The sequence below is a fragment of the Ursus maritimus genome, unplaced genomic scaffold (genome assembly GCF_017311325.1).
Source record: "Ursus maritimus isolate PB19 unplaced genomic scaffold, ASM1731132v1 scaffold_17, whole genome shotgun sequence".
Taxonomy (NCBI): domain Eukaryota; kingdom Metazoa; phylum Chordata; class Mammalia; order Carnivora; family Ursidae; genus Ursus; species Ursus maritimus.
In genome coordinates this window covers 844,758-871,670 of record NW_024424119.1, presented here as the reverse complement: position 1 = coordinate 871,670, position 26,913 = coordinate 844,758, and the positions used below count along the sequence as shown (strand labels likewise).

Genomic DNA, 26,913 nt, shown 5'->3' with positions numbered 1-26,913 from the left:
AATATATGGTATCACCCTCCAGGGAAAATACCTAAGCCAGTGGTAGTATTGACTTCTGGAGACAAAACCACTACCATATTGTTACTACATGCAGATTTACCATACCTATTGCCTATAAAACATTTGTCTTATTGCCCCTAGCCTCCTATTGCTGATGTTTCTTTCTGTCACATCAGGAAACATCTTCTGGACATGGACCACCACTTACATTGAAGTTCACAATCATTTCAACTGTGGAAGGTCTGTGGAAAGGCCTCTTTACTGGTTGCTGGAAAACCATAATTGTAAGTATTTTCTTTGGTCTGATAGGTATATTAATACTGTTGCTATGGCGTAGGGATGCAAGTCACCTCCTGATATCTGGCTCTAGGGTCATCATGGAAGAATGGCATGTAAAGATGTTGAGGGTGGAGTGTAGGAACGCTGACAACACTGACTCCATCTTTGGCCCTCCGTCTTGTTCATGCCCATGCAACGACCTTCCTCAGGGTTACATGCTCCAGGCCTTGTGGAATGTATGCCCTGACCAGAATGTGGGAAGGCTTGTTCTGGTCTTCTCTAAACTGGCATGCAGAAGGCTCCACTTTCAGATAACTAGTAGATAACTGTGCCCAGAAAGTGCCACTTTAGATAACTAGTAGAGAGAACTGGTGCACAGGTGGGGCCAGATTAGATAACTACCCTTTGACACCTCCACAAACCCCCTCCCGCTGCACTCTATAAAAGCTGTGGGTTAATGTCCCAACTAGACAGAGAAGAGCTTTTTAGTGCCTGGATCATTGCCTGCCAAATCTTCCGTCCCTCCCCCTCCGCCATCCCATCTGTAAGTTATCCTGAATAAAACTCTGTGTATATGGCATGGAGTGGCTTGGTTCATTTTTCAGTCTTAAAGTGCCTTCTCAGCCTGGAGGATACTTTACTGTCCCCTCCTCTACCTTCTAACAAAATGACTGTCTTTTAAATTTCTATACCACTTTAAAATGAGTTGCAGACATCATAACCTCTCCCTGAATACTTCATACATTTCCCCTAAGTATAAGAACATTGTTCTGGTGTGCCTGGGTGGCTCAGTCGGTTGAGAACTGTTGATTTTGGCTCTGGTCATGATCTCAGGGTTGTAAGATCGAGCCCCACCTTGGCTCTGGTCTGAGTGTGGATCCTGCTTGAGATTTTCTCTCTCTCCCCTCTGCCCCTCCCCCTCCTCACACAATTTCTCTCTAAAAAAGAAAAAAAAAGAAAAAAAAGAATATTGTCCTAAATAACCATTACCAACATAATTAACAAAAATTCCTTAATGCCATGTAATACTCAGTTTTTATCTCTTTTTATAGTTAGTGTTTGAGCCAGAACTGAATCAGGATTCTTGTGTATATCACATTGTTGAACTTTCAAAGTTCTACCATCATCATTCTTTAAGTTTAAAAAAAGTTCCTAACAATTATTTGTTATTATTTCCAACTATAATTTAGACATATTTTGGGGCGCCTGGGTGGCTTGGTCGGTTAAACGTCTGACTCTTGATTTCGGCTCAGGTCATGATCTCAGGTTTGTGAGATCGAGCCCTGCCTTGGGCTCCGTGCTCAGCTGGGAGTCTGATTGAGATTCTCCTTCTCCATCTGCCCCTCTCCCCACCCACGTGCAGTTTCTCTCTCTCTCTAAAAATAAATAAATTTTTTAAAAAATTTTTCTAACATTTGGATCCTTTTTTTAAAGATGTTATTTATTTATTTGACAGAGAGAGACAGCACAAACAGGGAGAGTGGCAGGCAGAGGGGGAGGGAGAAGCAGGCCCCCCACTGAGCAAGGAGCCTAATGTGGGGCTTGATCCCAGGACCCCAGGATCATGACCCGAGCTGAAGGCAGATGCTCAACCAACTGAGCCACCCAGGCACCCCTAAAAATAAATACATTTTAAAAACTTAAAACATATTTGTAACTTTCCAATTACTATTGGATTTTTACTAGACTTCAATTAAACCTATACATTATTTTGTGCAGAAGTGATTTTTTTTTTTTACTATATTTAGGTTTTCCTTACAGGATCCTCTTTGTTTCAATATTAAAATATTGTCTTTTAGTGAAGCTTTGTTTTTTTATAATCCAAGTGTTATATTATGTTGCTATTCTGAATGCAGTTTTTCTCATTCTAGGTGATCATTGCTAATGTAAAGGAAAAGAAAGCTATTGAAACTCTTTTATTAGTTCAAATTAATTTCAGTTGGTTATTTGTTTTTTTTGTTTTGTTTTGTTTTGTTTAAGATTTTGTTTATTTATTTGACAGAGAGATTGGCAGCCAGCGAGAGAGGGAACACAAGCAGGGGGAGTGGGAGAGGAAGAAGCAGGCTCCCAGCAGAGGAGCCCGATGTGGGGCTCGATCCCATAACACTGGGATCACACCCTGAGCCGAAGGCAGACGCTTAACGACTGTGCCACCCAGGCGCCCCTCGGTTATTTGTGAACAGCTACTTATAAAAATTAAAATAATGAAACTTGACTCCAGCCATCCAATACTTAATGCAGTTTCTTTAACTTCAGCTTTAATCATAGCTTTAATACAGGGCTATGATTTCCAAAATAATGTTAAATAAACATGTTAGTTGTGGGCATCCTTGCTTGTTTCTAGCTTTCTTTTACAATTATTTATGATGTTGACTCTTAGTCACAAATTCTTATGCCTCCACTCCATTGAAAACACCTTTCTTGGTCAAAATACCCTTTTATTTAACTGATTAGCTTACAGCTATCTTTACATTCCAGTTATGAAAAAAGTCTTCACTAAACATATGCATGTTTCATAGGAATCCTCAGTATATATCATAAATACACATCATCTGCAGCTGAGCTCAAGGAAGCAACTACACAAAAGAGCACTAACTTGGACCCACATTTTCTTCCAACCATAAGAATGTGACAATCTCTACTGAGGTGAGATAGTTGTAAATGAAAACTATATGCATATTCCTGAGAAACTCTTGTCACATAACTCTACAGTAAAGTTTGGTTACTTTCTTTGTTTTAGATTCCTAGACATGGAAGATCTCAACCTAAAGACTGTCCAGGTCTATTAGGGTTCAAACAGTTCATCTGTGTGGTTTGTTTGGTATTTTAAAAACCTATGCAGAAACTATCAGCTGTAAGGAATTACTCCCTAAATCATGGCTGTAATGAGCTTTAGATGTGCTGGCTTGACATGAGAGAGTGCATCCATCAGGGGTCATTCAGGAAAACAGAAATCACTCTGGGCATTTCAGACAGAGGGTTGATATTAGGAATCAGGTGTTTACCACACTGAAGAAGAGAAAGTCAGGGGAAGCTGCCACTGGCTTCCAGGTTTGTGTTGTTTCTGAGGTCCTGAAAAGCAGTGAGTTGTGGCTGTCACACAGGAAATTGCAGGAACTAGCCGCCAGTCGTCATTGCTGTTTCATTGCATAGGGATGAGTGACTAACAGTGGAATACCTGTTGTCATTACAATACTTCCCATCTGCCTCATCCCACATACCTGTCCACTGCTGCCAGAGGAAGAAATGAATTTTGCCTCTCTTCTGCCTAACAAACATTGTATGAGTGTATTTGTGGCTGACTGTAAATGGCATCCAGGATCCTGGAGGAAATTGGGTCAGAGAAATAGAGTTTCAAGACACTCCAGCATTTGTGATATAGAGAAGAGAATAGAAGGGAGTGGGAATGCATTTTGAATAAAGAAAAAAAAAAGCAGTCTATTTCTTTGGCTACTCAGCAACCATACAGAGCTTTCTGTCTATATTCAAGTTTACAAATAACAGCAGTAAAAATAGCCTGCTTCCTCCTAATGTAATGAAACAATCTCTTACACAAAGGATAGCGTACCCACCTTTTTCTCTGGAAGAGGACAGCTAAAGTCTCATCAATCATTATATTTATGAATGATATTTCTAGTTCAGTCATAATCCCCCTTTGATATTCTATGCACAGTGGATTAATTTATAATGTTAACTACCACCAACACACCTTATATAAAGTAATAAAAAGGGGAAAGGGAAAAAGGTTGATAAAGTATATATAGAACAGAACATGGAAAAGTATACATAGGAACTTGATACTTGCTTCTACAACTCGTCATTGCACTATAACTTCTAATCTCCTTAGTCAACTACCTATACCCTGTTCTCTTTTCCCCAGCCAGAACCTTAGCTGGTCATGATTCTCTACTAGTAATGGGATGACCCAAACCTCCACTTCTGAAAGGTCTGAACCCTTACTGGCCTTGTCTGTCTAAGGTTACTATAGTTTTCCCTTATGTTTTAGCCATTGGACATGGAAGTAATGTGAACAATGTGAAGCAGTAAACCTATCTTCTGTTTATAATTAGCATCAATTGCCTCAACTGGTAAACAACCCCCTTCTTTGCTTGTTGATTTAATGGCATGAAGAGCCACAAATGTCCAGGTGGCAGCCTTAGCTTCCACTTCAATAGGATCATTGTTGTATTTCCTGAAAGAAGTGTTCCTTTCTTTGGAACTAAGTGCTCTAAATCAATAGAGCCAAAAACTAGAATAAGTGTAGTCTTGCACTGTTAAGCCCATATTGAACTCTTTGGCCATTTTCAACATGACCTCACTGAGTAAATACTGGGGTGGTTGGGGACGGATTCTGGCTGACATTCACAGAATGGGTAGTCTTGTTCACTTGATTATTGGGAGCCTCACCTGCAGTTAGCGCTCTTTGGTGAATGTTCACATGGAAAGCTATTATTTTCTCATTTTGTGCCATTTGAAGAGGTCCAAGCAACCTCTCTCCTTATCACTGATCCTCCAGTCTTGTTTTGCAACAAACCATTAGCCACTATCCCAGAGTCAGTGCCATTTGTATCTCTGGACATATCTCTTTCCAAATGAATTATTTCAAATTCTGCCCATTTGGAGGATTTCCCTTTCCTGCTGTCCTTCAAGGCACTCCCTGAGTGGGACTACAGTTTTATAGTAGTTCCTTCTGGTTTTTGTCAAATACCATGAAGAATCAACTACACATCAAGCCTAAATTCTTTCTTTCATGAGATCATACATGTGGATTGAAAGGGAGGAGTCAATGTAGAACAAGTAAGTGTCACAGGAATCTGAGCACTTGTTCATGAAATTACTAGAACCTTCAGAAACTGCTTGAACCCATCTTCTGCTGGATGATGGAATGGATACCACTTCTACTTGATGGAGTACTGCTGGGCACACCCTGCTTTAAAGACTGGTAGGTTAGAACATCTAGTTCTTGATGGACATTATAAATCACAAAATCTCTTAAATGACTCATTGTAACATATTCAGTTTCATGGCCTAATATCAGTCCAAGAGCTATATCTCAAAAAGAGCATTTTGTTGCAGAAAAGGGCATGGCTTTGCTTCAAAACCTATGTGTTTACTCTATATTCTCCTATTAGAGCTTACCAGAGGCTCTACATAGTATCCCTATGTGTCACAGACAGGCCAGCATTGGGTTTACTAGGTCATGAATCCCAAGGGTTAAACAAGCTTGTATTTCCCCTACATTGGCTCCCCTAAAAACTGGCAATTTTATAGGTAAATAAGTTGGAGCAGTATACATAAATGTGACATATATGGCCTCCAAAATCCAAACATGCCCACCAAGCATTGTGCCTCTTTTTGAATGGGAAGAGTTTAAGGACACAAAACTGTCTTTTACTTTGAAGTGGATAGCTCAACGTAACTAAGACCACTGGAGCTAGGAACCTTACTGAGGTAGTGGATTCCTGAATCTTAATGAGGTTTATCTTCCACTCTGGTATGTGTCTTACCAAGGACAAACTTGCTGCATTCTGCTCACCAGGTCCTTTAAGCATCATGTCCGTCAGGAGGGAAAGGCAGTCCAAGGTCTTGGCAGATTATAGCATGACAGAAAGTTGAAAAGTTGACACAGCACTGTGGTAAGATAGGCAGGTGTACTGCTTCTGTTGGCAGGTGAAATTAAGTGCTTCTTTACCAATTAGTATAGAGGAAAAATAGTTTTCCCAGATTAATAGCCACATACCAGTTGCAAGGGACTATGTTAATCTCTTCTAGTAATCAGAAGTCACAGCTCCAATTAGAATTACTACCTGCATAAAGTTTCATAATCCATTATCAATCTAAAATTATGTCTTCTACAGAGATCAAACAGGAGTGTTAAAAGAGATATGAACCAGACTTCTGCTTCTGGAAAAATGGAGTACTAATTATAGCTAATTATAACTCAAATCCCTGGTGAAATACATAAGGCACCTATCAGAAGAGTTGGAAAGGTGGAGAAAAGGAGGTGGCCTAGGCACTTTAGGACATGAAAAATGACCTAGCAGTGAGATTCCTGAGGTTTTTATTTTGCCTCATGTGTATCCAGGCTTCAGTGTAAGAGAAACCTGCCCTCACTAGCCAAAGGAATGAGAAAAGGGTGACTCTGCAGGATAAAACCTGTTTGACTATACCTGTCCTATTCCAGGTAGACACCATGAAAAAAGTCACACCCATCCCCCTCATAGCTGAGTCTGGCCAAGACTGTGGAATGGAGCCTTGCTGGCCATCCCTGCCCTGCACTGACAGAGGCAGCACTCCTCTAACCAAGCTCTGTAGAAACTATGAGATGGGAAACTTTTGACCATTGCTGCATTAAGAATGTCCCAGCTCAACTATCTAGTTGAGTATTAGAAAAGGGAACTGGAAAATGAGAATTCTCTGGATGAGAATTAGAAAAGGGAACTGGAAAATGGGATTCTTTAATTCTGTGTATGAAGTCCTGAGCAGACCTTGGAGTGGACCATGCATGAAACCGACCATAATCAACACAGCACACGGAACTGTGTGGACTACTGCCCAGGTTTTAAATTGTCCTGGGAAGTACCCAAGTGGGGCAGACCAGAAGAGCACTGCAAAGGCCTTGAAAACTAATTGACATTTCAAATACAGCCCACAGAAGTGGGCCAGGACATGCATTCTAAACCTAAACAATATGACTGCCTTATAAAATGGAAGCTTTATTATTATTTTTTTAAATGGAAGATTTAAACAGGAAACATAGTCTCATAGTATTCTAAATGTCCTGGATAAAATGCAAAATTACTCATCATACCAAGAATGAGGAAAATCCTTAACTTGGTGAGAACTATAAAGAGGAATTGAATAGAAATTTTAGAACTGAAAAATACAATAAATAAATAATATAAAATGTAAATCGGTGGCTAGACTTTACACAGGATGGAAAAGACAGAGGAAAGAATCAGTGTACTTGAAGGTAGAGGAGTAAAGGTTACCCAATCTGAACAACAAAGAGTAAATAGGAGGAAAAAATAAACAAAGCTTCAGAAACATATGAAAGTGTAACAAAATGTCTAGCATTTGTGTTATTGAAGTCCCAGAAGGAGAGGAGAAAAAGAGAAAAGGACTGAAGAAAAAAATAATGTCTGAAAATTTCTTCAATTTGGTAAGAAATACAAACCTACATCTTTAAGAAGCTGAGTGCTGTGGACTGAATTGTGCTCCTCACCCCAAATTCATATATTGAAACCCTAACCCCAATGTGATTGTATTTGGGGATAGGGGCTTTAGAAGGTAACAAATGGTTAAATGAGATCATAAAAGTGGGGGAACTAATCCAATAGGATTTGTGGCCTTATAAGAAGAGAAAGATTTCTTTCTTTTTTTGGTCTTTCTTTCTCTCCCCCCAGCCCCTAGCACCTGCCTCTTTTCTTGAGAGGCCGTGTGGGGACCTAGCAGGAAGGCATCCATACGCAAGCCAGGAAGAAAACTCTCATTGGGAACTGAATTGGACTTTCTAGCCCCCAGAACTGTGAGACATAAATTTCTGTTGTTTCTACCCACTCTATGGTGTTTCTACCCACTCTATGGTATTTCATTATGGCAGTCCAAGTTGACTAAGACACTGAGAAAACCTCAAATAAGATAACCACTCCCCCTAAAAAAGATACATCCAAAAAAGTTCATGCCAAGACTTATCATAGTCAAATTGCTAAATGCTATAGACAAAGATAAATGCTGAAAGCAGCAAAAGAGAAATGACACCTTATCTATAGGAAAAAGTCTTTGAATGATAACAGATTTCTTATCCAAAACCATGGAGGACAGAAAGAGGCGGCACATGTTTTTCAAGTGCTGAAAGAAAGGAAGAATTGACCTAGAATCCTTTGTCTTGTGAAAGGTCTTTAATGAATGGAAGGAAAATCAAGTTATTCCCACAAAAGTAAAACTAAGAATTAGAAGCTAGCCTTTTAAAAAAATAACTGAAGGATGACATTCCCTAAACAAAAAGAAAATGTTTAACAAAACCCCCAAACACTCTTGGAACATCAGGAAAAAAGAAAGAACAAAGGAAAGAGCAAAAATATACATAATGTTTGCTAGCTACGAATTCTCTAAATTTTTGTCTGAGGAAGTCTTTATTTCTTGTTCACTTTTCTTGTTTTGTTTTTTTGTAGTTTCAAGTTTTTGTTTAAATTCCAGTTAGTTAACATACAGTTAGTTAACATACATAACATAACATATAACTAATGTAATATTAGTTTCAGATGTAGAATTTAGTGATTCATCACCTACAACACCCAGTGCTCATTACAATAGGTGCCCTCCTTAATACCCATCACCCATTTAACCCATCCCCACCCAACTCCCTCCATCGCCCCTCAGTTTGTTCTCTATAGTTAAGAGTCTGGTTCCAGATTTGCTTCTCTCCCCTACCCCCTACCCCCATGTTCATCTGTCTTGTTTCTTAAATTCCATATATGAGTGAAATCATATGGTATTTGTCTTTCTCTGACTGATTTATTTCGCTTGGCATTATACACTTCTATCTCCATCTTGTTTACTTCTGTAGGTTTTTAAAAAATATTTTATTTATTTATTTGTCAGAGAGAAAGAGAGAGAGCACAAGCAGGGGGGAGTGACAGGCAGAGGGAGAAGCAGGCTCCCCGCTGAGCAAGGAGCCGAAATTGGGACTCAATCCCAGAACCTTGGTATCATACCTGAGCCAAAGGCAGATGCTTAACTGACTGAGCCACCAAGGCATCCCTCTTGTTCACTTTTGAAGGACAATTTCACTGCACAGAACTCTAGGGTGATGTTTTTTAATAGCTTAAATATTTCACTGCACTCTCTTCTTATTTGCAAATTTTTATTTGCTAGAAATCTGCTGTAATTCTTATTCTTGTTCCCCTGTAGGCAAGGTGTTTTTCCCTCTGGCTTTTATTTTTTTATTTTTATTTTTTTATTACTATGTTCAATTAGCTGACATATAGTACATCATTAGTTTTTGATATAGTCTTCAATTATTCATTAGTTGCCTTTAACACCCAGTGCTCATCACAATACATGCCCTCCTTAATACCCATCACCAGGTTACCCCATCCCCCCACCCACCTCCCTTCTGTAACCCTCAGCTTGTTTCCCAGAGTCCAGAGTCTCTCATGGTTTGTCTTGCTCTCTGATTTCTTCCTATTCAGTTTTCCTTCCCTTCCCCTATAATCCTCTGTGCTATTCCTTATATTCCACATATGAGTGAAACCATATGATAATTGTCTTTCTCTGCTTGACTTATTTCACTTAGCATAATCCCCTCCAGTTCCAACCATGTCGATGCAAATGGTAGGTATTCATCCTTTCTGATGGCTGAGTAATATTCCATCATATATATGAACCACATCTTCTTTATCCATTCATCTGTTGAAGGACATTTCAGCTCCTTCCACAGTTTGGCTATTGTGGACATTGCTGCTATGAACACTGGGGTGCATGGGCCCCTTCTGTTCACTACATCTTTATCTTTGGAGTAAATACCTAGTAGTGCAATTGCTCAGTTGTATGATACATCTATTTTTAATGTCTTGAGGAATCTCCATACTGTTTTCCAGAGTGGCTGTACCAGCTTGCATTCCCACCAACAGTGTAAGAGGGTTTCCCTTTCTCCACATCCTCTCCAACATTTGTTGTTTCCCATCTTGTTAATTTTTGCTATTCTAACTAGTATAAGTTGGTCTCTCATTGTGGTTTTGATTTGTATTTCCCTGATGGCTAGTGATGTTGAACATTTTTTCATATGTCTTTTAGCCATTTGTGTGTCTTCTTTGGAGAAGTGCCTGTTCATGTCTTCTGCCCATTTTTCGACTGAATTATTTGTTTTTTGGTTATTGAGTTTATGAAGTTCTTTATAGATCTTGGACACCAGCCTTTTATCCATAATGTCATTTGCAAATATCTTCTCCCATTCCGTGGGTTGCCTCTTAGTTTTGTTGACTATTTCCTTTGCTGTGCAGAAGCTTTATATCTGGATGAAGTCCCAAAAGTTCATTTTTGCTTTTGTTTCCCTTCCCTTTGGAGACCTGTCTTGAAAGAAGTTGCTGTGTCCAAGGTTGAAGATGTTGCTGACTGTGTTCTCCTCTAGGATTTTGATGGATTTCTGTCTCACATTTAGGTCTTTCATCCATTTTGATTTTATCTTTGTGTATGGTGTAAGAGAATTGTTGAGTTCATTCTTTTGTATATAGCTGTCCAATTTTCCCATCACCATTTATTGAAGAGACTGTCTTTTTTTTCCATTGGATGTTCTTTCCTGCTTTATCAAAGATTAGTTGACCATAGAGTTGAGGGTCCACTTCTGGGAATTCTATTCTGTTCCATTTATCTATGTCTGTTTTTGTGCCAGTACCATGCTGTCTTGATGATCACAGCTTTGTAATATAGCTTGAACTCAGGCATTGTGATGCCTCCAGCTTTGGTTTTCTTTTTCAACATTCCTCTGGCTATTCAGGATCTTTCCTGGTTCCATACAAATTTTAGGATTGTTTGTTCCAGCTCTGTGAAAAATTTTGGTGGTATTTTGATAGGGATTGCATTGAATGTGGAGATTGCTGTGGGCAGCATAGACATTTTAACAACATTTTTTCTTCCAATCCATGAGCATGGAATGTTTTTCCATCTCTTTGTGTCTTCCTCAATATGTTTCATAAATGTTCTGTAGTTTCTAGGGTATAGATCTTTACCTCTTTGGTTAGGTTTGTTCCTAGGTATCTTATGGTTTTTGGTGCTATTGTAAATGGAATTGATTCCTTAATTTCTCTTTCTTCAGTCACATTGTTAGTGTATAGAAATGCATCTGATTTCTGTGCACTGATTTTGTATCCTGCCACGTTGCTGAATTGCTATATGAGTTCTAGTAATTTGGGGGTGGAATCTTTTCGGTTTTCCACATAAAGTATCATGTCATCTGTGAAGAGAGAGTTTGACTTCTTCTTTGCCAATGTCAGTGTCTTTTATTTCTCTTTGGTGTCTGATTGCTGAGGCTAGTACTTCTAGTGCTATGTTGAACAATAGTGGTGAGAGTGGGCATCCCTGTTGTGTTCCTGACCTTAAGGGAAAAGCTCTCAGTTTTTCCACATTGAGAATGATATTTGCTGTGGGCTTTTCGTAGATGGCTTTAGGATATTGAGGTATGTTCCCTCTATCCATATACTTTGAAGAATTTTAATAAGAAAAGGATGCTGTATTTTGTCAAATGCTTTTTCTGCATCAATTGAGAAGATCATATGGTTCTTGTCTCTTCTTTTGTTAATGTGATCTATCACATTGATTAATTTGCAAATGTTGAACCACCTTGTATCCCAGGAATAAATCCCACCTGGTCATGGTGAATAATCCTTTTAATGTACTATTGGATCCTATTGGCTAGGATCTTGTTGAGTTATTTTGGCATCCATGTTCATCAGGTATATTGGTCTGTAATACTCCTTTTTGATGGGGTATTTGTCTGGTTTTGGGATCAGGGTAATTCTGGCCTAATAGAACAAGTTTGGAGGTTTCCCTTCCATTTCTATTTTTTGAAACAGCTTCAATAGAATGGGTATTATTTCTTCTTTAAATGTTTGGTAGAAATCCCCCTGGGAAGCCATCTGGTCCTGGGCTCTTGTTTTTTTGGGAGATTTTTTATTACTGCTTCAATTTCCTTGCTGGTTATTGGTCTGTTCAGATTGTCTAATTCTTCCTGTTTCAGTCTTGGTAGTTTATAAATTTCCAGGAATGCATCCATTTCTTCCAGATTGCCTTGTTTGTTAACTTATAGCTGCTGGTAATAACTTCTAACTATTGTCTCTATTTCCTTGGTATTAATCCTGAGTTCTCCCCTTTCATTCATGATTTTATTAATTTGGGTCTTTCTCTTTCCTTTTGGGTAAGTCTGGCCAGAGGTTTATCTATCTTAATTCTTTCAATGAACTGGCTTCTAGTTTCATTAATCTGTTCTACTGTTCTAGTTTCTATTTCATTTATTTCTGCTCTAATTTTATTAATTCTCTTCTCCTTCTGAGTTTAGTCTTTATTTGCTGTTCTTTCTCCAGGTCCTTTAGGTGTAATGTTAGCTTGTGCATTTGGGATTTTTCTAATTTTTTGAGAGAGGCCTGGATGGCTGTGTACTTTCTTTTTAGGACCACTTTTGCAGTATCTCACAGGTTTTGAATGAATGTGTTTTCATCTTCATTGATTTGCATGAATTGTTTAAGTTCTTTAATTTCCTGGTTGACCCATTCATTCTTTAACAGGATGCTCTTTAACCTCCAAGTGTTTGTGTTCCTTCCAAATTTCTTCTTGTGACTGAGTTCCAGTTTCAGAGCATTGCGGTCTGAAAATATGCAGGGAATAATCTCAGTCTTTCAGTATCGGTTAGACCTGATTTGTGACCCGGTATGTGATCTATTCTGGAGAAAGTTCTGTGTTACACTTGAGAAGAATGAGTATTCTGTTGTTTTAAGGTAGAATATTCCATATGTATCTACAAAGTCCACCTGGTCCAATGTGTCATTCAAAGCTCTTGTTTCTTTGTTGATCTTCTGCTTAGATGATCTGTCCATTGCTGTAAGTGGAGTGTTGAAATCTCCTACTATTAATGTATTATTATCAATACGTTTCTTTATTTTGGTTATTACTTGGTTTATATAATTGGCTGCTCCCATATTGGTGGCATAGATAATTGCAATTGTTAGATCTTCTTGTTGGATAGACCCTTTAAGTATGATATAGTGTCCCTCTATATCTCTTACTATGGTCTTTGGTTTAAAATCTAATTTGTCTGATATGATGTTTGAGGTCCATTGATGTGGTAAATTGTTCTCCATCCACTCACTTTCAATCTGGAGGTGTCTTAAGGTTCAAAATGAGTCTCTTGTAGACAGTATTTGAATGGGTCCTGCTTTTTTATTCAATCTGAAACCGTATGTGTTTTGATTGGAGCATTCAGCCCATTTACATTCAGAGTAACTATTGAAAGATATTAATTTAGTGCCATTGTATTGCCTGTAAAGTCTTTGTTTCTGTAGATTGTTACTTTCTGGTCTATATACTCTTGGGGTTCTTTCTTTGCTTACAGAATCCACCTTTATATTTCTTACAGGGCTGGCTTGGTGTTGAAATATTCTTTCAGTTTCTGCCTCTCCTGGAAACTCTTTATCTTTCCATCCATTATGAATGACAGCCTTGCTGGATAAAGTATTCTTGGCCGCATGTTCTTTTCATTTAGTACTCTGAATATGTCTTGCCAGCCCTTTCTGGCTTGCCATGTGTCTCTGGATAGGTCTGATGTTATTCTGAGGTTCCTCCCTCCATACGGAAGGAATCCCCTCTCCCTAGCTGCTCTCAGGATAGCTTCTTTGGCTTTATGATTTGCAAGTGTCACTATTATATGTCAGGGTGTTGATCTGTTTTTATTGATTTTGGGAGGGGTCCTTTCTGCCTCTTGGATACGAATGCTTGTTTCCTTCCCCAGATTAGGGAAGTTCTCAGCTATGATTTGATCAAATATAACTTCTAGCCCCCTCTCTCTCACCACCCCCAATAATTCTGACATTTGAACGTTTCATGGGATCATTAATCTCTCCAAGCCTTTTTTCATGGGCTACTAGCTGCCTGTCTGTGTCTTCTCAACTTCATTTCCATCAGCTTATCTTCTAGATTGCTTATTCTCTCTTCTGCCTCATTGCCCCTAGCTGTTAGAGTAACAAGTTTAGATGGCATATCATTCATAACATTTTTATGTTTGGCCTGATTAGATCTCATTTCTGCCCTTAGAGATTCTATATTGTCACTTATGCTTTTTTTCAAGCCTAGCTATTAACTTTATGATTGCTATTCTGAATTCTATCTGTGACATCTTACTTATATCCATATCGAATAGCTCTGTGGCAGAGAATACTGCCTCTGGTTCTTTTTTGTGTGAGTTCCTCCTTCTTGTCCTTCTGTCCAGAGAATGATGGTTGTCTGAATGAACAGAGTCCAAAATATCAACCATGACCCAAGCAAGATGCACCCTAGCAAAATCCACAGTGGTTGGAAGTCACCACAGAAAAACAAAGCCAAAATGAAACACAAGAATAAAATTTTTAAAAAGGATGGGGGAAGAAGAACTATAATCTCACAGTGTGGACAAAGCAGGGTGTCGCACTTGTTCCTGGGTGAATTTTGGTCTCTGTGTTAGAAGAGACTACATCCCAAAATTGCAAGGAATGTAAAACTTTATATATATCTAAAAAGAAATACATATATATATATATATATATATATATATACACATATATATATAAATAAATATATATATGAAGATAAAATTGAATAGAGTGAAAAAAGGATGAAAATGAAGCATATATCTATAAAAAATGTTGATGTGAAAAAGTACAAGTTAAAAAGTGACTATGAAATATATGTTGGTATAATAAGCTTCTAGTTGAAATGACAAAAAGGTAAAAAGAAAAAAATAAAGAGAAAAAGCATAAGAAAAAGAGAAAAAAGAAAAGGAGAATTTTATCTGAAAAATAAAGGAGTCATGAGGGAACACCTGGATCTCAATATACTATTTTCCCCTGGTGTTGCAATTTTACAGTCTTGTCTGATCCATGGGCTTGTCATCCACCTGTTCTTCCAGACTGCCTTCTGGGGGAGGGGCCTGCCATGCTGTTTCTCAGGTATCCCTCCCTGGGAGGAGTTGTCCCACCCCACCTCCACCCTACCCCCCATCAGGGGGATGGGCTCAGTGCAAACTGGTCCTCTGTGTGCCTCTTCTTCCCTGGAGGCTTTCTGTGCCTCTTCAGAGGATCAGAGCAAAAATTGCCGCTGCCAAACCTCTGGCCCAGAGCGGAAAGATCGCTGTCTGCTCTCTTTAATAAACCCTCCAGGACAAACAGTCTCCACTTCTGTATGCACCAAAAACCGCAGCCTCCCGCAGCATGTGCCTGCAGCAACTTTCTCAGAGGTAGTCCCAGGGGCCTTTGTGACTCTAAAACCGGGAGCAGCTGTGGGCTCATGCGCACACCCAAAGCTCCTGGATCATGTCTGAGTGCTGCCCTAATGTCCTTTCTGGGTCACTATTGCCCTGTGAGCTTTTGCCTGGTGGTGGGCACAAGCTCCAGTCTTTTTCAGGCTGCTCAGGAAAAGAGCCATTACTGATCCACCTGGCTCATGGTTTATGGCGATCTGAGCTGAGAGTCCCCTCCGGGTCTCGCTGACCATAACCTGCTTCCCAGTTCCACTGTACCGTCACTGTATTTGTTCAGGCACCCCCATTCACTCTGTGACTCCTTCAGATCCTGAGACCACAATGCCCTAAGTAGAATTCTGCCTTTTCATTTCCAGAGCCCCTTTCAGAGAGGGTTGTCCTCACTAAAGCAGATTTCTAAGGGTTCCAATTTTGCACTCCAGTGTTATATCACTTTCCAGGAGCCAGCTTATGGAGGCTCCCTCCCCCTTCTGTTTATCTCCTGCTATCTCCCCGAAGATTCAGGACTGCGCACATCCTACCCAGCAAAAAGCAGTCACTTTTCTGCTTGTAGAGATCCATATATATATTCTTACATCTCAGGCTGATTTTGTGGGTGTTCAAATGGTTTGATAGCTATCCAGCTAAATTCAGATGACCAGTTCAAATGGGATCCCCTACTCCTCCACCATCTTGCCTCCCTCTCTCTCTGGTGTTTAAAGAGATTTTATCTTTTGGGACACCTGGCTAGCTCAGTGGGTAGAGCATGTGACTCTTGATCTTGGGGTTGTAAGTCTGAAACCCACATTGGGGAGTGATTACTTAAAAATAAAATCTTTTTCTTTGAAGATTTTATTTATTTGTTTGCTTGTTTATTTTAGAGAGAGAGCACACAGGAAGTGCAGAAGAAGAGGGAGAGGCAGAGAATCCCAAGCCAACTCCAGCCTGGAGTGCAGAGCCCAATGTGAGGCTCAATATCATCACCCTGAGATCATGACCTGAGCCAAAACCAAGAGTTGGTCACTTAACCGACTGAGCCACCCAGGTGCCCCAACAATAAAATCCTTAAAAACAATATTTCATTTTTCCCCTTGGTTTTCTTCAGTCTGAATATGATATGCCTAAGTGTTGTTGTATTTCTCTTGCTTAGTGTGTTCTCTGGGCTTCCTGGATCTCTGATTTGGTGTCTATTTTAATTTTTGAAAGTTTTCAGTTATCATTACTTCAAAAATTCCCTCTGCTTTCTCTTTTTCCTCCTTCTGGTATTCCAATTATGCACCTTTTGAAATTGTCCCATAGTTCTTGGATGTTCTGATCTGTTTTTTGTTTTTCTTTTTGCTTTTTCATTCTGTTTTCTTCTTCTGCATTTCAGTTTGGGAAAGTTCTATTGACATGTTTGCATTCACTAATTCTTTCCTCAGCTGTGTCAAGTCTACTCATCAACACTTAGAAGGAGTTGTTCGTGTCTGTTACAGTGTTTTGATTTCTATCATTTCCTTTTGATAATTTCTTGGAGTATCCATCTCTCTGATTACATTGGCCATCTGTTGCTACAGATCATCTACTTTTTCTATTAGAGTTTTTAACGTGTTAATTATAATTATTTTAAATTCCTTGTCTGATAATTCCTACATCCGTATCATGTGAGAGTTTGATCCTGATGATTTATGTGTCTCTTCAAACTGCTTTTTTTTTTTTTTTACTTTTTGCATGTCTTGTAATTTTTTGTTGAAAGTTGAACATGATGTATTGAGTGATAAGAACTGAGGTAAATAGGGCTTTAATGTGAGAATTGATGTTAGTTTGGCAGGGTTGTGTTGTGTTTAACGTTTACTGTAGCTAACAGTGACAGAGGCTTCAAATTCCTCTAGTGTCCTTGTTTATCTTTCCCCTGTTGCTTATGGGATTCCCTAGTACTCTTCCTCAGAGACAACCTGTGTCTTACAGAAATTTTAGTTCTTTTATTGGAGTCCTATTTATGTGGTGGTGTGTTGTGGTGGAGGAGAGTGTTTTTTAATGCTCCAGTTAAATATAGGCCTGTGGGTTAAGCGTCTGCCTTCGGCTCAGGTCATGATCCCAGCGTTCTGGGATTGAGCCCTGCATCTGGCTCCCTGCTCAGCGGGAAGCTTGCTTCTCCCTCTCCCACTCCCCCTGCTTGTGTTCCCTCTCTCATTGTCTCTCTCTCTGTGTCAAATAAATAAATAAAATCTTAGGGAAAAAAAAGGCCTGTGTCTTGTGCTGTGAATGTCTAACTGTATCTCTAGTGATACAGCTCCCTCACCCCCACCCCACCTCATACTCCTTTCCTTGGCTGCAGGCTTCCCAGTCTTGAAGCACTAAACCCTGTTGACTTCCCCCCCCCCCCTACTATCTGAGATAAGAATACTGGAGGGGGTGAAGTGGGAGGAATTCCCTTCCTTAACTTGGATAAACTCTGGAAGTCCTTTTCTTTGGAGAGTAGGTCTTTGTTATGAAGAAGGCTCTGGGCATATTTCACAGTGATTATTCTTTTCCTTTTTCTACCAGTGCTGGGGGCAGATATTTCTTAGATTTTTATCCTAACTGTGGTGAGGCTCCTGGAGGTAAAGCCCAAGAAAGTGTGGGAACCCACTAAGACTGTAGTCCCCAGGAGTTTCTTCCTCTCAAGTTAGTCCACAGTCAGCATCCAATGATCCATCATAATTACCATTACATAGTCCTACCAGTTTCTAACTCTAGCAGCTTCTTCTCTAGGCAAGCAGATCTTGGCTATGTCTCCTTGGATGAGCCTGTCTTATCAGATTTCAAGGAGGCATTTTGTCCTGCAATGTCAGTTTTCAGATGTGTCCAAAACCATTGATTTTTAGTTTTTTCAGGTTTTTTTGTTGTAAGGACAGAAGTGATGACTTTCATGCTCTTTACATATTGGACCTGAAAGCAGAAGTCCCAAATCTTCACTTATAATCAGACTTCCATAACATCCCACTGTGATTAGTGGACCAGAGTAGTTTGTTTTGGGTCTGCAGAATTTAGCATTCTCTTAGAACCAGATTCCAGTAACTGCCCGAAGTCTGGGTATTTTCCTTTCCTTGGAGTATTAGTCAGTGTTCTCCAGAGAAACAGAATAAATAGTATATGCATATATATCAAAAGAAATTTTAAGAAATTGGCTCATGTTGGGATTCCTGGGTGGCTCAGTTAGCTACCTTCAGCTCAGGTCATGATCCCAGGGTACTGGAATCAAGTTCTGTGTCAGGCTTCCTGCTCAGTGGGGAGCCTGTTTCTCCCTCTGCCTCCTCCCTCTGCTTGCGTGCTTTCTCTCTCTCTCTCTGACGAACAAATAAATAAAATCTTAAAAAGAAAGAAAGAAGAAAGAAAGAAAGAAAGAAAGAAAGAAAGAAAGAAAGAAAGAAAGAAGAAAAGAAAGAAAGAAAGAAGAAAAAGAAAGAAAAAGAAAAAAGAAATTGGCTCATGTGATGATAGAGGCTGGCAAGTCCAAAAATCTGCACTAGCATGCTAGCAGGCTGGAGACCCAGAGAAGAGCCAAGGCTATAGTTTAAGTCTAAAGGTTATCGGGAAAGAGCCAATTCTATAGTTCAAGTCCAAAGGCTGTCTGCTGCAGAATTTCCCCTTGTTCAGGGGAGATCAGTTTTTTGTTCTATTCAGACCTTCAACTAATTGCATGAGGCCTAACCACTTTTGGAGGAAGTCAGTCTGCTTTCCTCAGAGTCCACTGATGCAAATGCTAATTTCAACCAAACACATTTCACAGAAACACCAGAACAAGGTTTGACCACATATCTGGGCACTGTGGCCTAACCATAACACTTGGTAAATGGCCACAGGTATCTTCAGGAGAGTTTAGGAAGAAGATTTATGGTGTATATATATAGCAGGGTCATAAGGTCTTTTCTCAGGTGTTCTTTTTTAAGATTCCCTTCACTGGGGAGGCTCTGGGTCTGTGAACCAGCTAAAGGAAGAGAGCTATTTGACAGGCTGTGTCTCTTTATTTGGGTGACGTATCCAAGTTTGGCTCACCAAATTAACTAAGATTTTCATAGGTTAATCATTAATTATGAGCACCAAAGATGGCTGTGGATCAAGCCTGACTAGTTACCACTCTGACTCTGCTGCCCTTTACAGCAAACTTGCCCCCTTTTCTCTGTTTTCTAGTGTTGCTGCTGGCCCCTACCACTCTGGGACTCTATCCTTAGCATTGAACACAAGGAGCCTATTTCAACAGTGGCGTCTTCTCCCATCATCTCATATGTGCAGACATAGAAAATATAGAGCTTTTCAAGAATACTACTGCTCCTCTTAGCAATGGATTTCTCAATGTTCAGATGAAGTGATTGTCCTCTGGGCCATCCTGAGGGATACAATGAAAGGGTTGAAGAGTACATTGCACATGATGAAATCATCCCAACATCCCTATCTCATCAATTCTTTGGATCCTTTCTTCTCTATTATGCCAAAAAAGTTTTAATATTTTAATCTAGTTTAATGAAGGCCATTGTTGAGTAATTTCTGTATTATTTTCCTTGGTTTAGAACCCACTCCCACACAGAAATCCTCCAGTACTGATATACATTAGTGATATCTTGCCATTGTTTCCCTGAGTAGGCTTCTCCTCTGGTAGGCTTCTCATCTTCCTAGGGTATGCTGAGATCTGAATCTTGTGGATCTAGAGGTAAATAAGTATTGATACACCTTTGCAAGATTAATGCTTTAGTGAAGCCATTCCACGATCATCAATAAGGGATTATCAGCATTTCAGAGAGGGGATGAGGGACAGCTTCAGCTGTCAGAGGGACTCAGTGAAAGTGGGGGTTCAAGATAATCAAATTCAACCCAAACTACCAAAATGTCCCTGTTCCAAGTTAAGACTTAGTTTTTAATTAATCCCAAACTTTCACATGTGAGACCTGATAAAGCCGTGAATTCAACTTGTATGATAACTGGGCAATCCACAGGATCAAACATTGGGTGTGATTTTTTTTTTTTTTTTTTTTTTTTGTCTCTCAAAAGAGTTTAATGAAGTACAATTTTGATATAACAAAGCAGAGTGGTATAGAGCAAGAAACAGGACTGACAACATGACAGGAAGTGAAACTGGGGGCTGTCTTACGGTGAAGCACCCTCCAAGGGCCACCACACTGGATCCCTCCACACAATCTTTTCCTACTTTTCCTTTAGTTGTCAAAACATCCCTCTTGGCATCTGGATTGGGTGTGATTTGTAAATACCTTCTCCCTGCAGCTAAAGAAGTTAAGAGATTGTTTAGAGTGGTGAAGGCTCTCTAGTTCTCTGAACTATCATTTTATGCTGTAAATTCTCTAGGGCATCTGGAAGCCACCAGCCCTCCCTATAATCCTTGTAGATATCATTCCCATTACAAAGGTCTAACCCAGGAACTAGTTCGTCTAGCAAAGACCTCCCTTCAATAGGCACTTAATTCCCCACTGATAATCTAAGTAACTGTTTCCATTTCATGACAAAACTATCATGATCTCATTTTCCACTAGTGACAGTGTTATTATTTACTTCAGACAGAATTGGGTCAGATAGCTAATCCCAGATTCCTGTCTTTGGGGGTTAGTTTTCCTAAAGCTACTTTTGGCCTCAGTCGCAGGCTCTAAGGTTTATTCAGAAAACAAGCAGAGGAAGATTAAAATGCCAGGAATAGGTGCACGTAAAACCACTGGAAGGACTGGAAGAACAAAACATAGAGTGGAAAGACCACCACTATATTCAAGTAAACCACTGAAGTTCAATGAGAAATTCCTGCTGCCTCCTATGTTGGAAAACCAAAGGAAATTTCCACAGAGGGACCCAGCTGCCCTGCTGTACCAATGTGGACGGCTGGTAAGGAAGTACTCCATGTCTGCTATCACTCGTGCATTTGTCTGCTGCTGTCAGAGAAATAAGAAAATGATTTCTGCTTTGTTCCATTTTCTAGTTCTCACACAAGTCTAGATTGTTGACAGAAGTTTAATGACATCCAGAACCCTGGAGCCAAAGGAATCTGGGAATTATAGTTCTCTGGCTTCTAGCCCCTGTGATACATAGAGTGTATTGACAGGAATAGGGATGGCATCCCATACTGAGGGTATCTCCCAACTTTTATGAAGGCTGTAAATTCCATTCTAAATGAATGAAAACCTGTTCAAAGACATTCAGCACAGCCCTTTCAGCTCACCATCTGCACCTGCCTGCCATACGCACACATTTTGCTTACTGTTTTGTTGTATACTTTCCTGCCTCTCTGCATAGTCTATGTGCCTGTCAGCTACAGAACCCAGAAAGTGCAGAGAATGGAGTGGAAAGACCGCCACTCTCTTCAGGTAAATAGGAAGATAGGACTAGACAGAAGACATCAGAACATTACTTAGACTACAGATAAGTAGAGGAGAAAAAAGCAGGTTCTACTTACCTGTAGTCTAAGTAATGTTCTGATGTCTTCTGTCTAGTCCTATCTTCCTCATATTAGGACAGTCGTAATTTTGAAAGTTCATTCTTTGTTTTGTTTTAAGATTTTATTTTAAAGTAATCTCTACACCCGGTTCTGGCTAGAACTCACAACCCTGAGATCAAGAGTTACATGCTGTACTCACTGAGACAGCCAGGTGCCAGAAAGTTCATTCATTTTTTTTTTTTAAGAACTGTTTATCTATTTTAGAGAGAGTGTGTGTGAGGTGGGGTGGGGCAGTGGGAGGGAGCGAGAAACTTTAGCCGACTCAGCACCAGAGGAGGTGGGCCTCCATCTCACCGCCCTGAGATCGATCAGACCTAGGCTGAAAGCAAGAGTTGGCCGCTTAACTGACTGCACCACCCGGGTGCCCCTTGAAAGTTCATTCTTTTTTTTTTTTTTTTTTTTTATTTTTTTATTTGACAGAGATAGAGACAGCCAGCGAGAGAGGGAACACAGCAGGGGGAGTGGGAGAGGAAGAGGCAGGCTTCCAGCGGAGGAGCCTGATGTGGGGCTCGAACCCAGAACGCCGGGATCACGCCCTGAGCCGAAGGCAGACACTTAACAACTGAGCCACCCAGGCGCCCCGTGAAAGTTCCTTCTTGATACAAATCTCAAGAGATAGCTGGAGACCTTAGATGTACAAAATTTTCCAACTAAGATGACAGTGCAAAACATATACCTCAATATCTTTTGCATTCCCTCCCTCCCCACATATATATGGGGAGAGAGAGAGAAGTGATTGAAGCCTACTGTTGGGGCAATTCTTTCAATGTATAATAAAATCCATCCAGCTGGGTGAGACGAGAAAACTGAAGCTCAGAGGTTTCGTAACTTGCCCACAATCATAACTATAAAAAAAAAACTTTCATCTGCCCTTATTGGTTTCCATGAAATATAACCGGAAACGATACCCTAAAATTAATGAATGGAAACTATTCGAGCCCGTCTTCTCTATCAGAATCATCTTTCATCTCAGCTGAGTTCCTCAGGCAGTTCGCCTGCAGCCGTGCAGCCGGATCCCGCGCCAGTGCGGTCCCAGACCTTAGCCCCGAGTGCGTGGATCGCCCCGGTCTCCGCATCAGCCCTAGACCGAGTAGGAGTGATGAGGTCGGCCGGTTCTGAGCCAGGAGCGAGACTGCTGAGGGCCTGAGAAGGGAGCAGGAGAGGGGGCGGGGCGGGGTGTGCCCCTCCCCCGCCCCTCTGTCCACTCCCATTGGCGGAGCCTTTCCTGGCCCCATCCCACCGCCCGCCGGCAGGGCAAAGCTTAAAGTGTGCGAAGCAGGTGCCTCGCGTGGAGCAACAACTTTGCGCGCGTGTTCCGGCTGAGCGCTGCGCCCATTCATTGCCCACGAGGCCCCATCCGTCTGTCTGCCGCTCGTCCAACGAGAAGGGGCTCCAGGCAGAAGGCAGCCGCCACCCGGAGGACTCCGACCAGAAGAGGCCGAGAGCGCGGCCGACCCTCGCGGGCCGGGGCAGGGGACTGTGGCCGCGACCATGCAGACGTGCGCCAGGGCCTGGGGTCTGCGTTTGGGCTGTGGAGTCGGGGGCGGCCGCCGCCTGGTTGGAGGCACGGGACCGCTTTGGGTCCCGCGGGGCCGTGACAGCAGCAGCGGCGGCGGGGACAGCAGCAGGGCTGGGGACTCGCGCCTCCTCGAGCGCCTCCTGCCCCGACACGACGACTTCGCTCGGAGGCACATCGGCCCCGGGGACAAAGACCAGAGGGAGATGCTCCAGGCCCTGGGGCTGGCGGTAAGAACCCCGCTCGGCCTTCTAGGGCCTCATCCCGCCCTGCCCGGTTTCTGCCGGCGCGGCCTCCGGTCCCCCGCCCAGAGCTCTGCTTTGCTCCGCGTGGGACCCGCTCCCAAGTCTGGGGCCCTGGCGTGGCAGCGAGCCCGCGAGTTCGGTTCCTGTGCCCCAGCCTTCTCTCACTCGTTTACTTTCTCCATCCGCTCTTCGCGCCTCAGACCCTTATGTTTTTCAACCCAACTCGCCCTCCTGATGAACCCTAACTTTGCAAAAGGAGGACCAAACCTGGAGCGGTGGAATCACTAATCGAATTCATTTGCTTTCCTCCAAGTGATTTCTGGTTTGCTCAGAATTGTTCTTTTCTTTTTAAAATAGAAACCCTAATTAGGCGATTTAAATGAGGTTCCCATAAGCCTTTGTAGATGCAAAACACAGAGGTGACTCTTTTAACTTCCGAAGCACTTTCCTCTCCCTGTAGTGTTCACGGACTTACGTTTTAATTTTAGAGCATTGATGAACTGATTGAGAAGACGGTCCCCGCCAGCATCCGCTTGAAAAGACCCTTGAAAATGGAAGACCCTATTTGTAAGTTGCGGGAGGGCTCCCTTAGACTCCGCTTGCTCTGGCCTATTTGTCTTCTGTAGTCTTTGAAAAGCCAGCTCTGGGTTGGGATTGCCCAGGACTGGGAATATGTTTATTAAAATAAAACAGTGGCGGGTGCCTTAGGGGGCGGGAGACGGTGGAATATTTAGTTCCCGGAGCAGTCAGTTCTGTACCCTAGGTTGGAATCCATACCTCACCTTTCTAGGTCTTTATCTAGGCGCCTGCAAACTTCCCAGCGGAAGGCAGTGCACACACGCGTGTGCAGGACTCCCCACTTCCCAGGCAACCGTCCCAGGCCACGGTTCTCATGTCCTTTGGGCTTAGAGAGGTGTCATCACCTCTGTGCAAGTCAGGATAATCTGAAGGGAAAAGGAATTGCCTATGATCATACAACTAGGGAAGTGGCAAAAATAGGAGATGCAGACATGTGCTCTCCCAGCCCAATTTTCTTTATAGGACTACAGCTTCACGTTGTTTTATCTCATGTCCAATTTCATTACTTATGCCTAGCGTAAGACAGCAGTACTCTTCAAGTTCAAATGATTTTTGTAAAGAAACATGCAAATAAGATTTGTGCTTGGTTAAGAAAGTTTAGTTTACTCATAGAATTAGAATTTTATTATACATTTAAATATTTTTAGTAGTCTGAAGACTGACTTTCAGAGGTATTTTTATCTGAGCACTTGACTTCCATGGACTTAGTCGTGAATTCACATGTCAAAGGATTGGTCAGGCAGAGCTGAAGAGCACTCTCTCCCTCTCTCTCTAAACAGGAAAGAATTCTTTTGGGGGTTATCTGGTTTTGAATCATAGAGATGCTGTCTCTTTACTCTTGGAGTCAGGTGAAGAGAAGGTACTTAGTTTTATTTTAAGTTTTAGGACAGAAGGGATATATAGATGGCAAACTTCTTTTAAAGATGCTATTTATTTATTTATTATTTATTTATTTATTTATGAGAGAGAGAGCATGGGCATGCATGCACGCCAGGTGAGGATCAGAGGGAGAGGGACAAGCACACTTCGCTGAGTGCAGAGCCCAACTGGGGGCTCGATCCCACAACCCTGAGATCATGACCTGAGTGGAAATCAAGAATCAGACACTTAACCCACTGAGCCACCCCGGCATCCCTCAAGTTGTCTACTTAAAAACAAAATAAAGATGGGGGCACCTGAGTGGCTTGAGTTGGTTAAGTGACTGACTCTTGATTTCCACTCAGGTCATGATCTCAGGATCCTGAGATCTCAGGGTCGTGATCAAGCCCCAAGTCAGACTCCTGGGCTGGGTGTGGACCCTGTTTAAGATTTTCTCTCCCTCTGCCCCTCCCCCCTCCAAAAAAAAATAGGTTACTTCAGGTTTGAAGCCAGTCCAGCTCCAGCAGGCTAATGTAACTCAAGCTATGATGAGGACTGCTTCCCTGGTTGGTTTCAGATCTGAACCATTTCTCCTGATGGCAGGGACCTTGCCTTTAGAAGGAAATCTGCACATTTTGTTCGGTTGAACTGATTGAGACCTAGGGATAGCTGGAAGCTTTATCTATTTCAATTTTAGGAAATCATAATCCTGATTTACTGGATGTTTAAAAAGTGAAGAGTTGTATATATTTTTTTTTAAAGATTTATTCATTTATTTTAGGGGGGAGGGGCAAAAGGGGGGGAGAGAGAGAAACTGAAGCAGACTCCCCAACACAGGTCTTGATCTCACGACCCTGAGATCACAACCAGAGCAGAAACCAAGAGTTGGTCACTTAACCAACTGAACCACCCAGGTGCCCCAAGAGTTTTATATATACATTAGATTTATTTATTTTTATTTGAGAGAGAGGGAGTGAGCAGGGAGAGGGGCAGAGGGAGAGAAACTCAAGCAGACTCCCCACTGAGCAGGGAGCCCAATGTGGGACTTGATCCCACAACCCTGAGATCCTGACCCGAACTGAAATCAAGAGCCAGATGCTTAACCCATTGAGCCCCCCAGGCACCCCCCGAGTTGTATATTTTTAAAGCAAGCCTTAGGTCATGACTTTCTTAGATTGTCAAAGTTAGAAAATGTTTAGTTCAGCCCTTTTTACAGTATACTCTAAAATAAGATGTTAAGAACATCAGAGCCTAGGAAACGTGTCAAAGTTGTCTGTCTAAAAGCTCAGCTACTCACTTCCAGCTGAATGATGTGAACATTGGGGGACTCCATTTCTCCTTCTTTCTCTCATTGGAACCAGGCTCCTGATAAGTACTTTGCAAGTTACCTATAAACTTTAAACCCAGTGGCTTCTGTGAAATTTGGGGCTGGTTCCATCTGGTTATTCTGAGGTGACTCAGAGAAAATATTGCACAGTCAGGAGGTCCCCCTGCCACCAGCCCTGCCACTTCCTTGCCTTGAAGTGAACTGGCTCTCCAACAAAGCTTGCTTCTTGAAAGAGTGAGCTCTGGTTGGGGTAGGCACAGAATGTGTCAGAAAGGCATCAGTGTTTTACTGAGGTGTTGAATGTTCTCCACATGGGGAGAGCAGATTGGTCCGCGTAACTTCTAGGAGTAGCATCTCTATAGTGGAGCAGCGTTGTCCAAATGGTTTAATGTTGAATGCCTGTGTTCTGTTATAGTCAGGGAGGAATTCTGGACCCAATACTTGTTCACTGTATACACAGGAAACTAATAAGAGCTAGTTAGTTATATGAGTCTTAAATGCCCCCATTGCTGAGTAAAAGGAAGACAGAGAGCTGTAAGTACCATGGAGATACTTGGGTTAGTTGTTACACATAATTTAGTAATTTCAAACATTTATGTAGTGCTTACCATGTATTGGGCACTTTTAAAAGTACTTTTCATGTGTTAATTTAGTCCTTAGTACAACCCTATG

At 41.4% G+C, this 26,913-nt stretch overlaps 1 protein-coding gene and 1 long non-coding RNA gene across 5 annotated transcripts in view; both read left to right on the top strand.

The window, feature by feature from the left end:
• Nucleotides 1–16,175, top strand: part of LOC121103062 — a 52,425-nt gene extending 36,250 nt beyond the window's left edge. Inside the window, exons 3-4 of one of the 4 annotated variants that reach the window (XR_005835177.1) lie at nucleotides 177–284; nucleotides 16,144–16,175. This is a non-coding gene — a long non-coding RNA (uncharacterized LOC121103062). Of the gene's footprint in view, nucleotides 1–176; nucleotides 285–370; nucleotides 1,090–2,281; nucleotides 2,331–2,798; nucleotides 3,618–16,143 lie in introns of those variants that run through there. The other 3 variants (XR_005835175.1, XR_005835176.1, XR_005835178.1) reach the window with 3 other exon arrangements.
• A 7,032-nt stretch (nucleotides 16,176–23,207) lies between these two features.
• Nucleotides 23,208–26,913, top strand: part of GLDC (glycine decarboxylase) — a 98,756-nt gene continuing 95,050 nt past the window's right edge. Inside the window, exons 1-2 of the mRNA XM_040632315.1 lie at nucleotides 23,208–23,462; nucleotides 23,966–24,044. Of these exons, the coding sequence (XP_040488249.1) occupies nucleotides 23,208–23,462; nucleotides 23,966–24,044 (334 nt within the window). The remainder of the gene's footprint in view (nucleotides 23,463–23,965; nucleotides 24,045–26,913) is intronic.